The 14,618-nt window shown below is 46.9% G+C and overlaps 1 protein-coding gene across 1 annotated transcript in view; it reads right to left on the reverse strand.

Moving 5' to 3' along the window:
* Positions 1 to 541: 541 nt before the first annotated feature.
* LOC145357701 (collagen alpha-1(XVI) chain-like) overlaps positions 542 to 14,618 on the reverse strand; it is a 124,716-nt gene continuing 110,639 nt past the window's right edge. Inside the window, exons 15-17 of the mRNA XM_080211127.1 lie at positions 13,226 to 13,333; positions 1,804 to 1,839; positions 542 to 754 (exon numbers count right to left, since the gene is read on the reverse strand). Coding sequence (XP_080067253.1) covers positions 542 to 754; positions 1,804 to 1,839; positions 13,226 to 13,333 — 357 coding nt within the window. The remainder of the gene's footprint in view (positions 755 to 1,803; positions 1,840 to 13,225; positions 13,334 to 14,618) is intronic.

Raw genomic sequence — 14,618 nt, forward strand, 5'->3', positions numbered from 1 at the left:
AACATGACCTCACGGCTCCGAAATTCAATCCCTCTACCAATAAAAGCTAACACACCGTACGCCTTCTTAACAACCTTATCAACCTGGGTGCCAACTTTCAGGGAGCTATGCACATGTACACCAAGATTTCTCTGCTCATCCACACTCCCAAGTATCTTACCATTAGCCCAGTACTCTGTATTCCTGTTACTCCTTCCAAAGTGAATCACCTCACACTGGGTGAATGAGTAATTTGTATTTTAAAAAGATACAAATCTGGATGTCATGCAATGGTAAAGGGTTTAGCAAAATTTACCCAAGGGTTGGATTCAGTCCTTAGAATCGTGGAATGATCCATCACAAAGTGAAGCCATGTGGCCCATTGAGCTTGTGTCAGCTCCATTTATTATCTAATTAATCCTTCTTCCCTGTTCACTCCACGTAGCCACGCAAATCTTTCCTATTAATCTATGTTTTCCCAATTCCCTTTAGGAAGTTATGACGGAAACTGTCTCCATTATTCTTTCAATCAGCACATTCCAGATTAAAACAACTCCTTGGATCAGAATAACTCTCCTGCTGCCCCCTTGGAGATTTGGACAATATCGCGGTCTACTTGTGGCTCTAGGATGTGAGGCATTGGGCAGAGGGATTTTTCTGCTCCTGGAAGGGGAATGGACTTTTCCCATGACGGACTAACGGAAAGGAATGTTTGGCTTTCAACAGTTAATGAGCTCACCTTCTCTCCTTTTAGACCAGGATCGCCGGTGTCACCCTGTGTGGAAGTTAAACAGAGATTCAGCGGATAAAGAAAAATATATATATCCTTTTAGAAGATTACATTGTCTGGGATAGAGTCCAGATTAACAACAACCAACTGGCCAAACACTCACCACACTTTATTTTAAACTGGAAAATCTCCAAGTCAGCAGTTAGTTACACGCCCTGTCCACATTGTGGACACGGGAACACGTGACGTCCGCACTGTGGGACACGGGAACACGTGACGTCCGCACTGTGGGACACGGGAACACGTGACGTCCGCACTGTGGGACACGGGAACACGTGACGTCCGCACTGTGGGACACGGGAACACGTGACGTCCGCACTGTGGGACACGGGAACACGTGATGTCCGCACTGTGGGACACGGGAACACGTGACGTCCGCACTGTGGGACATGGGAAGAGTGAGAACACGTCAAGAAAAGCAACTGGCCATAAAGAGAGGCAGCAATAGGGGGTGCTGAGTGACCCGTATCTCTGACCCCAATAAATAACCCACCCCACCCCTGACCCCAACATTCACACCACCTGACCTCTCACCCCAATACATACTCACTCCCCTCCCGTAACTACCCCACACCTCTTGGCACAGTGGTTAGCACTGCTGCCTCACAGCGCCAGGGACCCAGTTTCAATTCCCGTGTTGGGTCACTGTCTGTGTGGAGTTTGCACATTCTCCCCGTGCCTGCGTGGGTTTCCTCCGGGTGTCCCACAGTCTGAAAGCCGTGCTGGTTAGGGTGCATTGGCCGTGCTAAATTCTCCCTCCGTGTAACCCGAACAGGCGCCAGACTGGGAAATGTTCACAGTAACTTTATTGTGGTGTTAATGTAAGCCGACTTGTGACACTATGAAACTTAAAATTTAAAAACAAACACTACCTGACCTCTGACCTCAGTAAAGCTCAGATTGCACGTGACCCCAATACGGACCCCTCCCCACCTGCGTTAAATACCCTACACCATCCAAATCCTGACATCTCATCCCAATAAAATCTCACTAAGGCAGGGATACGGATGCTGTTCGGTGTTTTTACATCTTACCTTCTCGCCCTGTGTTCCTGGAGATCCAGACACGCCCTAGGTGTGTATTTGAAGAGAGAATTTGTTATTAGAGAATATCTGTCAGTACAGGTGATTCACAGGCAGGGCCAGCTATCTCTCTGGAATCTCTGACAGTTCCACATCTCTGTGTACATTCCTGAGAACATTACAAACCAGGCAGAAACATGTGGCAACAATTACCACCATCACTCTCCCAAAGTGAAACTTGTTTGAGTTGTGATCACCTCTCGTGGTGGGTGAGACTGATTAATGGTGATAGTTTACAAGCGTCGCTTAAAAAAAAAACACAAGAAACCTTGCAGAGATTTCGTAAGGAAGAAGGAGAGACTAGAGCTTGAATGTGATATTATTCATTAATAATAAGAAACCCCTTGTTTTTCCGTAAGGGATTTCCTCTGAGTGCTCCGGTTTCCTCACAAGATGTGCTGGTTAGGTGGATCGGCCATGCTAAATTCTCCCTCAGTGTACCCGAACAGGCATCAGACTGTGGCAACCACAGGGTTTTCACTGTAACTTCATTGCAGTGTTAATGTCAGCCTACTTGTGACTAAGAAAGAAATTTTAACATTCAAATCTAATGAGCATCAGAAGAGTGTGTTATTCCAGGATGGGTGACAGAGCAATGCTTCCTGGGAGGGGGGGCGGTGGAGGGGGGTGGTGGTGGGTACAGTTCCCATTAAAGCATAGATATATGTCTCCGCTGCTCTACAGCTCCTCGGGGTTTTATAGATTCAGTTACCCCAGGGATTATTGTCCAATACTGGGACAGAGATTCTGTCCAAATCCTAGGATGCCATGATGTGGAGATGCCAGTGTTGGACTGGAATGGGGACAGTAAGAAGTCTCACAACACCAGGTTAAAGTTACTTGGGACTGTCCCTATTCCAGGATTGGAGGGTCTCTCTCTGTCCAATCCTGGGATAGGGACAATCCCACTCTGTCCGATCCCAAGAGAGGGCCAGTCTCTCTCTGTCTAATCCTGGAATAGGGACATTGGCCCTCTCTGTCCAATCTCAGGAGGGAGGCAGCCCCCTTCTGCCCAATCCTGGCACAGAGACAGTTCCTCCAACTGGCAGCGAGCCCGCTACAAGTGGCTCCTCTTGGATCCGGGAAAGTTTCCTCCGCTGGGATTCCTGGATTTTGCCCAATGGTTCTGCTGGACTCCCTGAATCCCTACATTGCTAATTAACAAAGCTCCAAGGCTAGCTCACATGGAATTCCAGAATTCACAATACTGGATCAGCTCTGATAGACAAGGGAATTAAGGGTGATGGGGAGAAAGCGGGAAAGTGGAACTGATCCACTTCAGATCAGCCATGATCTTATTGAATGGCGGGACAGGCTCGAAGGGCTAGATGGCCTCCTCCTGCTCCGATTTCTTATATTCTTACGTTCAAAATTTACAAATAAAGTCCGAAACACTGCAAAGTCATGTTTCTTTAAAAAGGTTTTCTGAATTTCTGCTCGGTGTTTTTGCAATCTTCTCGAATGGATTTTTATAGTCTTGGAATAAATTACTTTTAAACTGGAAAACTCTTGTGTGGTTACAAATCCTTCAACACATTCCACCTAAAGTACACAAATGATATATTGCTCGCCTCAGTCTGTAATCTTTATGCAGGCACTTTAGTATTAACGCAGATTTTATTTCTTCAGGCTGCTGACACATTCTGCTGATTCTAATGAGGTTCTCAGGAAATTTCTGCAGAACTTGCTAAATAATGGGCCAACCGCTGCATTCATCAGAACATAAGAATTAGGAGCAGGAATAGGCCATCTGGCCCCTCGAGCCTGCTCCTCCATTCAATAAGATCATGGCTGATCTTTCCATGGATTCAAGTCCACTTAGCCACCCGCTCCCCTTAATTCCTCTGCTGTTCAAAAATCTATCTATCCTTGCCTTAAAAACATTCAATGAGGTAGCCTCAACTACTCCACAGGTTCACCCTTTGGGTGAAGAAGTTCTTCCTCAACTCAGTCCTAAATCTGCCCTGCCTTATTTTGAGGCTCTACCCCCCGCGTTCTAGATACACCTGCCAGCTGCAGCAGAACCTCCCTGCTTCTATCTTATCTGTTCCCTTCATAATCTTGTATGTTTCTATAAGATCTCCCCTCATTCTTCTGAATTCCATTGAGTATACCCCCACCCCCGCCCAGTCTATTCAGTCTCCCCTCACAAGCCAACACGCTCAGCTCCAGATTGATAATGAAACACAGCTCAATGGTGAGGCCAGCAAGCTTCCTTTTGTTTATTCTTCATTGTTTTTATTCCATGTTTAGCTGAGCACGGATCCAAGCAAAATTTTCCAAGTGAGCGAGGTTCCAAAGATTGAGTTGAATTCCAGGCTCTTGTGAGCCAGTCTCGTCAAATCAGTTTTCGCTTTGCATTAATCTGCGCATGTTCAGAACTTGCTCACCTTGGGTTACGCAATAGGAGAGACATGGTGACAGTTTTGCTGATCCTTAAACTCAGCGCTGAAACCTTGAGAATTTCCTGCTATTCCGGCATTCTTCCTCAACTTTTTCTCCCCTTTTCACCTCTTAACATCACTATCACCATCGTGGGGGATTCCCATTGACCAGAAGCTGAACTGGACTGGTCACAGTGGCTACTAAACCAGGTCAAAGGCTAGGAATCCTGCGGGGAGTAACTCACCTCCTATCTCCACAAGACTTGCCACCATCTACAAGGCACAAGTTAGGGGTGTGATGGAATACAGTCTACTGGCCTGGATGATTGCAGTTCCTAGTGAATCTCCTCTGCACCCCCTCCAGTGCCAGTATAATCCTTTCTTTAGTAAGGGGACCAAAACTGTACCCAGTACTCCAGGTGTGGCCTCACCAGCACCTTATACATTTGCAAGATAACCTCACTGTTTTTAAACTCCATCCCTCTGGCAATGAAGGACAAAATTCCATTTTCCTTCTTCATTACCTGCTGCACCTGCAAACCAACTCCTTGAGATTCTTGCACAAGGACACCCAGGTCCCTCTGCACAGCATCATGCTGCAATTTTTTACCATTTAAATAATAGTCCATTTTGCTGTTATTCCTACCAAAATGGATGACCTCACATTTACCAACATTGTGCTCCATCTGCTAGACCATCGCCCACTCACTTAGACTATCTATATCCCTTTGCAGACTTACAGCATCCTCTGCACTCTTTGCTCTGCCACTCATCTTAGTGTCATCTGTGAATTTTGACACACTGCACTTGGTCCCCAACTCCAAATCATCGATGTAAATCGTAAACAGTTGCAGTCCCAACACTGATCCCTGAGGCACACCAGTAGTCACTGATCGCCAACAAGAAAAACACCCATTTATCCCTACTCTTTGCTTTCAGTTAGTTACCCAATCCTCTATCCATGCTAATATGATCAGGTGATACACCACATGTTGAGTTCTGACCACTAAAGCGAGTGGGGACGAAGTGGGCAACCCAGTGAGAAAGCACGAGAGAGACAAGGCATGGGGAATTCAGCAAGCAGCAACAAGCTTAACGTAGGTAATCACCTGCCTTATTCATGGAATTATAGAACCCTACAGTGCAGAAAGAGGCCCTTCAGCCCATCGAGTCTGCACCGAACACAATCCCATCCAGGCCCTACCCCCATATCCCTACATATTATACCCACTAATCCCCTCTAACCTACGCACCCCAGGACACTAAGGGGCAATTTCTTAGCATGACCAATCAACCTAACCTGCACATCTTTGGACTGTGGGAGGAAACCGGAGCACCCGGAGGAAACCCACGCAGACACGAGGAGAATGTGCAAACTCCACACAGACAGTGACCCGAGCCGGGAATCGAACCCAGGACCCTGGAGCTGTGAAGCAGCAGTGCTAACCCACTGTGCTACCATGCCGTGAAGCAGTTGAAGCTACCTCATTAATTAATTAAAAATTAATTCTTGTAAAGTGAGTGTTGCTGGCTCGGCCAGCATTTATTACCCACTCCTAATTGCCCCTGAGAAGGTGAACTGCTTCTTCAACCGCTGCCGTCCATGTAATGTAGGCACACCCACAGTGCTGTTAGGGAGGGAGTTCCAGGATTTTGACCCAGCGACTATGAAGGAACGGCGATACGTTTCCAAGTCAGGATGGTGAGTGGCTTGGAGGGGAACTTGCAGGTGGTGGCGTTCCCATGTATTTAGAACATAAGAAATAGGAGCAGGAGTAGGCCATCTAGCCCTTCGAGCCTGCCCCGCCATTCAATAAGATCATGGCTGATCTGAAGTGGATCAGTTCCACTTTCCCGCTTTCTCCCCATAACCCTTAATTCCCCTGTCTATCAGAAACCTATCTACCCGTGACTTAAATATATTCAGCGAGGCAGCCTCCACCACTTCAACATGCAGAGAATTCCAGAGATTCACCACCCTTTGAGTGAAGAAGTTCCTCCTTAACTCCGATCTAAACTGCACCCCCCCCCTTCTTATTTTGAGGCTGTGCCCTCTAGTCCTGCTATCCTTTCTAAGCAGGAAGAATCTCTCTACCTCTACCCTATCCATCCCCTATCTATCTGCTGCCCTTGTCCTTCTAGATGGAAGTGGTTGTGGGTTTGGGATGTGTTGCCTAAGGAGCCTTTGTGAGTTGTTGCAGTCTCTTGATGTTATGCACTGCTGTCACTGTGTGTCGGTGCTGGAGGGAGTGAATGTTTGTGTTAAGGGTGTAGCAATCAAACGGGTTTCTTGAGTCGATTGCTTGAGTGTTGCTGGAACTGTACTCATCCAGCTGAGTAGACAGTGTAGATAGTGAAAAGGCTTGTAGAGTTACTCCCCGTAGGATTCCTAGCCTTTGACCTGGTGTTGTAGCCACTGTGACCAGTCCAGTTCAGCTTCTGGTCAATGGGAATCCCCCACGATGGTGATAGTGATGTCAAGGGGTGAAAAGGGGAGAAAAAGTTGAGGAAGAATGCCGGAATAGCAGGAAATTCTCAAGGTTTCAGCGCTGAGTTTAAGGATCAGCAAAACTGTCACCATGTCTCTCCCATTGCGTAACCCAAGGTGAGCAAGTTCTGAACATGCGCAGATTAACGCAAAGCTAAAACTGATTTGACGAGACTGGCTCACAAGAGCCTGGAATTCAACAAAGTCTTTGGAACCTCGCTCACTTGGAAAATTTTGCTTGGATCGGCACTCAGCTAAACATGGAATAAAAACAATGAAGAATAAACAAAAGGAAACTCGCTGGCCTCACCATTGAGCTGTGTTTCATTATCAATCCAGCCAGTTTTAACTCGCCAGAACGATTGCATCAGAAACGACCAAAGGAGCTGATAAAAATAACTTTGGGAACTTTTCCACTTTCGGCTGGTTACATGTTGCCCTCAACAATCCCACCAGTTCACTACTTTTCCTTGTTTAACACATTCTAACTCACCAGCCTCCTCCACTACTCCCATATCACAGCTAACAACAGGGGAATGATTGATGCTGTGTTCGAATAGTCTCCCGTGATGGTGGTGAGGTTGTCCATTGGTGTGGGGTTAACACAGTAAGAAGCCTGACAACACCAGGTTTAAGTCCAACCGATTTATTTGACAGTAAACTCACAAGCTTTCGAGGTTACCCTCTTCGTCAGGTGAATGGAGAGTTCTGGCGTGGGTTAAGACATGGAATTCTAAGCAGGAATTCCTCTCCTGCCCATCTGGGAGCTATCTTGCTCTCGCTTAGCCATTGCTCAGGAAATGGAGCTGATGGCATAACTTGTAATGTCACTGAGCTAGTAATCCAGCAGCCCAGTCTAATACCCTGGGTTCAAATCCCAGTGTGGCAGCTGGTGAAATTTAAATCCAATAATAAATTGGGAATTGAAATGAGTCTTAGTAATAGTGACCCTGAAAAATCATCAACTGTTGCAGAAACCCATCTGGTTAACTCATACCCTCCAGGGAAGGAAATCTACCATCCATACTTGGCCTGGCTTATGTGTGACTCCAGAACCACAGCAATGTGGTTAACTCTTGAACTGCTCTGTGAAATGTCCAGTTCAAGTCCCGGTAGCATCCTAGTAAATCTTTTCTGCACTCTTTCTGGTTTAATAATATCCTTTCTATAATAGGGTGATCAGAATTGCACACAGTATTCCAAGTATGGTCTTACCAATGTCTTGTACAACTTCAACAAGACGTCCCAACTCCTGTATTCAATGTCCTGACCAATGAAACCAAGCACGCTGAATGCCTTCTTCACCACTCTGTCCACCTGTGACTCCACTTTCAAGGAGCTATGAACCTGTACCCCTAGATCTCTTTGCTGTATAACTCACCCCTACTGTTAACTGAGTAAGTCCTGCCTGGTTCAATCAACCAAAATGCATCATTTCACATTTATCTAAATTAAACTCCATCTGCCATTCATCAGCTCACTGGCCCAATTGATCAAGATCCCGTTGCAATTCTAGATAACACTCTTCCACTCTGCCACCAACCTTGGTGTTACTTGCAAGCTTACCAACAGTACCTCCTAAATTCTCATCCAGATCATTAATATAAATGACAGTTGACAGTGGACTGAGTTCTTGTTCTTCCTCCCAGGTCTCAGTTCATCGGCCACTGGAACGCTTTTCCACTCCACGCCTTTGCTATCTCTACACTTGATTATTTCAACGCTTTCTTGGATTCCCTCTCATTCTGCATAAACCAGAGTTCATCCATAATTTTGCCGACTGTATCCTAACTTGTATTTAAGAACATAAGAAATAGGAGCAGGAGTAGGCCATCTAGCCCTTCGAGCCTGCCCCGCCATTCAATAAGATCGTGGCTGATCTGAAGTGGATCAGTTCCACTTTCCCGCTTTCTCCCCATAACCCTTAATTCCATTATTGGTCAGAAATCTATCTACCCCTGACTTTAATCTTGTTTCTCATAGAGCCCTACAGTGCAGAAAGAGGCCCTTCGGCCCATTGAGTCTGCACCGAACACAATCCCACCCAGGCCCTACCCCCATATCCCTACATATTTACCCACTAATCCCTCTAACCTACACATCCCTGGACACTAAGGGGCAATTTCTTAGCATGGCCAATCAACCTAACCCGCACATCTTTGGACTGTGGGAGGAAACCGGAGCACCCGGAGGAAACCCACGCAGACACGAGGAGAATGTGCAAACTCCACACAGACAGTGACCCGAGCCGGGAATCGAACCCAGGACCCTAGAGCTGTGAAGCAGCAGTGCTGACCACTGTGCTACCGTGCCACCCACTTTCTCTATTCCTCCATACTTGCTGACCTACTCGGGTTTCTGGTCCCCACCACTACACATGTAGGATTCTGAGTGATGTGTTGCCTCCCCTACCTCTGCAGTCTCTTCCATGCTACAACCCTCAGAGAATTCCGCATCTTCCAACATTGGCAGTAAGCAATGAGGTGAGAGAGGAGAAAGGTTTCGGAGAATGGTTTGCAGCAAAGAAGCTGGGCTTTACCTTGGTATTCCAGTGGCTTCCTGGAGCAGTTTTATCAGACAGTAATGCTGTGTTCAATCATGCTTTTAGTTGCAGTGGCTAGCAGGATCATTTGTCTACCATTATGGGATTAAGGGTGATTTAGCAGTTTGGATCAGGAATTGGCTAGCTGATAGAAGATAGAGGGTGGTTGATAGGAAATATTCAACCTGGAGCTCAGTTACAAGTGGTGTACCTCAAGGATCTGTTTTGGAGCCACTGCTGTTTGTCATTTTTATAAATGATCTAGATGAGGGTGTAGAAGGATGGGTGAATAAATTTGCTGATGACACCAAAGTTGGAGGAGTTGTAGACAGTGAGGATGGATGTTACAGTTTGCAGAGGGACACAGATAAGCTGCAGAGCTGGGCCAAGAGGTGGCAGATGGAATTTAATATGGAAAAGTGTGAGGGATTCACTTTGGTAAGAGTAACAGGAGTACAGAATATAGGGCTAATGGAAGGACTCTTAGTAGTGTGGATGAGCAGAGAGATCTTGGGGTACATGTACATAGATCCCTGAAAGTTGGCACCCAGGTTGATAAGGTTGTTAAGAAGGCGTATGGTGTGTTAGCTTTTATTGGTAGAGGGATTGAATTTCGGAGCCGTGAGGTCATGTTACAACTGTACAAAACTCTGGTGCGGCCGCACTTGGAGTATTGTGTACAGTTCTGGTCGCCGCATTATAAGAAAGATGTGGAGGCATTGGAAAGGGTGCAGAGGAGGTTTACCAGGATGTTGCCTGGTATGGTGGGAAGGTCTTATGAGGAAAGGCTGAGGGCCTTGAGGTTAATTTCATTAGAGAGAAGAAGGTTACGAGGTGACCTAATTGAGGCATACAAGATGATCAGAGGGTTAGATAGGGTGGACAGTGAGAGCCTTTTACCTCGGATGGTGATGGCTAACACGAGGGGACATAGCTTTAAATTAAGGGGTGGTAATTATAGGACGGATGTCAGAGGTAGGTTCTTTACTCAGAGGGTAGTAAGGGCGTGAAATGCCCTGCCTGCAGCAGTTGTGGACTCGCCAACTTTAAGGGCGTTCAAATGGTCAGTGGATAGGCAGATGGATAACATTGGAATAGTTTAGGTTAGAGGGTCATTAGATTGGTTCCACTGGTCGGTGCAACATCGAGGGCCAAAGGGCCTGTACTGCGCTGTAATGTTCTATGTTAACCGAGTAAGTCCTGCCCTGGTTCAGTCAACCAAAATACATCACCTCGCATTTATCTAAATTAAACTCCATCTGCCACTCATCAGCCCAATTGATCCAGAACCCGTTGCAATCCGAGATAACCTTCTTCATCGCCCACTACGCCACCAACCTTGGCGTTACTTTTCAGGGAATGATTCCCGGAGTGGAGATGATATACCATGTGGAATGGCCAGAGGGAGTGGGAGGCAATATTTCACTGGGGATTCAAGCAATACCGGTAGTGATCAGGGTGTGGGTTGTGCCTGTCTGCAGAAACATTGTGTTCTATACCCAGCAGCGACGGTTCAGACCAGAGGAGCACTCAACTTGGTGATGAGGAAAGCGTATGGTATGTTAGCCTTCATAGGAAGGGGTATAGAATATAAGAGTAGGAGTCTGATGTTGCAGTTGTATAGAACGTTGGTTAGGCCTCACTTGGAGTACTGCGTCCAGTTCTGGTCGCCGTACTACCGGAAGGACGTAGAGATCCTGGAGAGAGTGCAGAGGAGATTTACCAGGATGCTGCCTGGTATGGAAGGGCTGTCTTACGAGGAAAGATTGAACGAACTTGGGCTGTTTTCCCTTGAGAGACGTCGGCTGAGGGGGGATCTAATAGAGGTTTATAAGATTATGAAGGGGATAGATAGAGTAAATGGTGGTAAGCTTTTTCCGCTATTAGAAATGGATAGAACGAGGGGTCACGGGCTTAGGGTGAGGGGGGCTAGGTATAAGACAAATATTAGAGGGCAGTTTTTCACGCAAAGGGTAGTGGGGGTGTGGAATGCACTGCCGAGTAAGGTGGTGGAAGCAGCTAGGGTTGTTTAAGAGTCACTTAGACAGCCACATGAGCGGTCTACATATAGGGGGATATAGCAGGCCTTACTAAACATTGTAGGCTTGGGATTACGTTTTTGCCTCAGGGATGTTACAGTCTTTGCCTGTTTAATAATGAATTTTTTGTCTCCACAGGCATTTAAGTCCAGCAAGGGGCATGCATGCGGCAGGTTGTAGTGGGCTGCTCTTGGATGTTGCTTCGGGAGTTGCCTATTGCTTCATGTCGTTAGTGTGCTTAAACTGGACCATCTCGAGGGCAACATGACAGCTCAGAGACTATCTCTGTTGCTGTGCGGACACATGGATTTGGGCCTGTGTCTGTGGGAGTTTGCACGTTCTCCCCGTGGTTGCGTGGGTTTCCTCCGGGTGCTCCGGTTTCCTCCCACATCCCAAAGATGCGCTTTTAGGCTGATTGATTGGGTAACAAATTGTCCCTAAATTGGACCTCCCTGATCCTCGCACATTAGGCGTAGACTAAAATCATGAATAGGTCACTGAGACAATGGGACGGCGGCGCGGGCTCGTTGGGCCGAAGGGCCTCTTTCCCGTGCTGGGTTGTTCTTTGTTCAATGTGCTGAGTTAATGGCTCCCTGCCTGCCTATTCGATGCTTGCTGCGGAAATACTAACCCAAGCCAGGCAGCAGGCAACTGAACCACTGTTACACAAAGAGCAACTTCAACATCTGAAACTCATCAAGTAGTGACTTTTGTCAGGAGTTTCCGTCTCTATTTCAATAACTCTAGTCATTCAAGTTCAGTCACTTGGCACGCGCTCTTACTGTATTTTTGGCAAGAGATAATTGCTCAGGATTACAGAGCTGCCAAGCATTCACCATCCAAAAACAGGCCAGGCAGGACACGCTGTCCCAGCCTGCCAACAGTCAAACTCATCTTCAGAGGCATCATTCGGGAGGCAGAGCTGATCAGAGATAAAAGCTTCAGGGATTTGGATACTACCCAGAATGAAGATAGATGGGTGACGGTGAGGGGGGCTGGGAGGAAGCAGCCAGCGCGGGGATCCCCTGTGGCCATTCCCCTCAGCAACAAGTATTTCCGCGTTGGATACTGTTGAGGGGGATGACCTACCATTGGTAAGCCAAGATGACCGGATCTCTAACACTGAGTGCGTCCCTGTGCCTCAGAAGGGAAGGGGAGAGAGCAGGAGAGCAATAGTAACTGGGGACATGATGGTTAGAGGGACAGAGAGGAGATTCTGTGGCAGCAAAAGAGACTCACGGATGTTGCTTCCCGGGTGCCAGGGTCCGTGACGTCTCGGACTGTGTTTTCAGGATCTGTAAGGGGGGGGGGGTCAGTTGCAGGTCGCAGTACACATGGGTACCAATAACATAGGTAGGAGGAGGGATGGGGATTTAAAACAGGAATTTAGGGAGCTGGGATGGAACCTTCCACACACCTGATGAAGGAACAGTGTTCCCGAAAGCTTGTGGGATTACTATCAAATAAACTGGTTGGACTTTAACCTGGTGTTGTGAGACTTCTTATCCCAGTCCAATGCCAGCATCTCCACATCACTGCACTTGTAGGCACACCGTATTTATATAGGTAGTTGAGTATTATCTACAAGATGCACTGCAGGAACTCACCAAGGCTCCTTAGGCAAACCCATCATCTCAACCATCTAAATGGAGAAGGGGAGCAGGGACAATGGGGACACCACCACCTGCAAATCCTCCATCAAGTCACCCATCCTGACTTGGAAATATATCGCCACCGGATCAAAATCCTGGAACTTTCTCCCTAACAGCACTTTACCTACACCACATGGACTGCAGCCGTTCAAAATGGAAGCTCAGCACCACCCACTCAAGGGTAATGAAGGATGGATAATAAATACTGGCCTCACTAACGAAGCCCTGTGGAAGAATTTTTAAAAGTACACTCAGAGGCGTACACTCACCGGTTTCCCACTCTCCCCAGGGTCAGCTCCCCGAATGTGACCTCCTGGGACTTTGGCATCGCCTCCAGTCTCCTCCTGATGCGTAGGGCAAACCCCACACTGATCTCCCTGTGGACAATCAGAAATCAGTCTCAGAAATGTCAACACTTTGAGACCACAAAACAACATGTAGGAACTGAGCTGAAGAGTTTAGATTGCAGGAAACATGGATTTAACAGCTGGAAAGTGTGGCGGTGAACACATTGGGGAGTGGGCAGTGGACACACAGAGACGCTAAGGGCTATTTCAGTCCTGGAGAACAGAAATATTCAAAGCCCTTTGTAATGTTCATTTGTTTGGTGATTGATTATGTAAGTTGGTTGCCTACTTACAGAGTATGGTTAATTAAAGCCTGGGTGCGATCACAGAGAGAGGGAGACACTGACCTGAGGTCATTGCTGTACGTCTGGGAGCAGACACTTTAAATTATTGTGATTAAAACTCAAACACACATACAAACTGGTGTATCATCTCTGCATATCACCAAAGTACAAAACAGAACACCTTCCTCCCCTTTCTTCATACATAATCCCCTCATTCTCAACCTATTAAAACACACACAAAGGATTCCATGTTTAATAATGGCTTTGAGTGTGTATTGCACCCGGTGGGGTGTGAGTACCAACCATGCTCCTTGGTTGGTTGGGGGATGTGGTGGGGTTGACGTATCTACGTCACCCTAGTGGAGATTTGGCTGAGATAGACTCTGATAATTCTTCTGCTTCATTTTGTGTAGGTTGTGGAAATTAACTGGCGATTCACCTGAATCCTGCGAATAGACACAAACTGAAACGGTGTTTGTTGGTTCGGAGGTGTACGCTTGCAACACGTAATTCCGCAAATAAATAAAAGTGTGCAAAACTTGTTCTATCCTTCTTCTTCTGAAATCGAACACAATGTCCCCTCACCACCCTCAAGAAAAGGGGTCAAGAAGAAACTGGATGAATTTCTGGAGAAAGTTGGGTGAAGGGATATAGACAGTGTGTGGGATGGTGATCAGTGAGGGGTTTTTTGGTCTTTTTTTTCTCTAAAAGTTATTTTTCTGTTAATTTTATACCTATCAAATCCATGTTCTGTGTCAAACCCGATGGACTAGTCTTAATCTATCAGCGTGGACAGCATGTACTGGTGAGCCTTTTGACCCTGAGTGTCACTGCAGGTCATACCCAAATCCATGCAGCTACTGGATCAGGGTCAGGGGCTGGGGGGTCCCATTGCCCACTTCGGGATGTCCCCTTCATAGTGTCGAGGTATTAAGAACCCACACAAGATCAGCTTGTTCAGCTCAGGTCCTGATAGATCCTGACATCTATCGAGTCTGTAACGCACCAAGCGACGTAAACTGAGCTCTCGA

This window comes from Carcharhinus amblyrhynchos, chromosome 24 (assembly GCF_965287045.1).
Source record: "Carcharhinus amblyrhynchos chromosome 24, sCarAmb.v2.hapA, whole genome shotgun sequence".
NCBI lineage: Eukaryota > Metazoa > Chordata > Chondrichthyes > Carcharhiniformes > Carcharhinidae > Carcharhinus > Carcharhinus amblyrhynchos.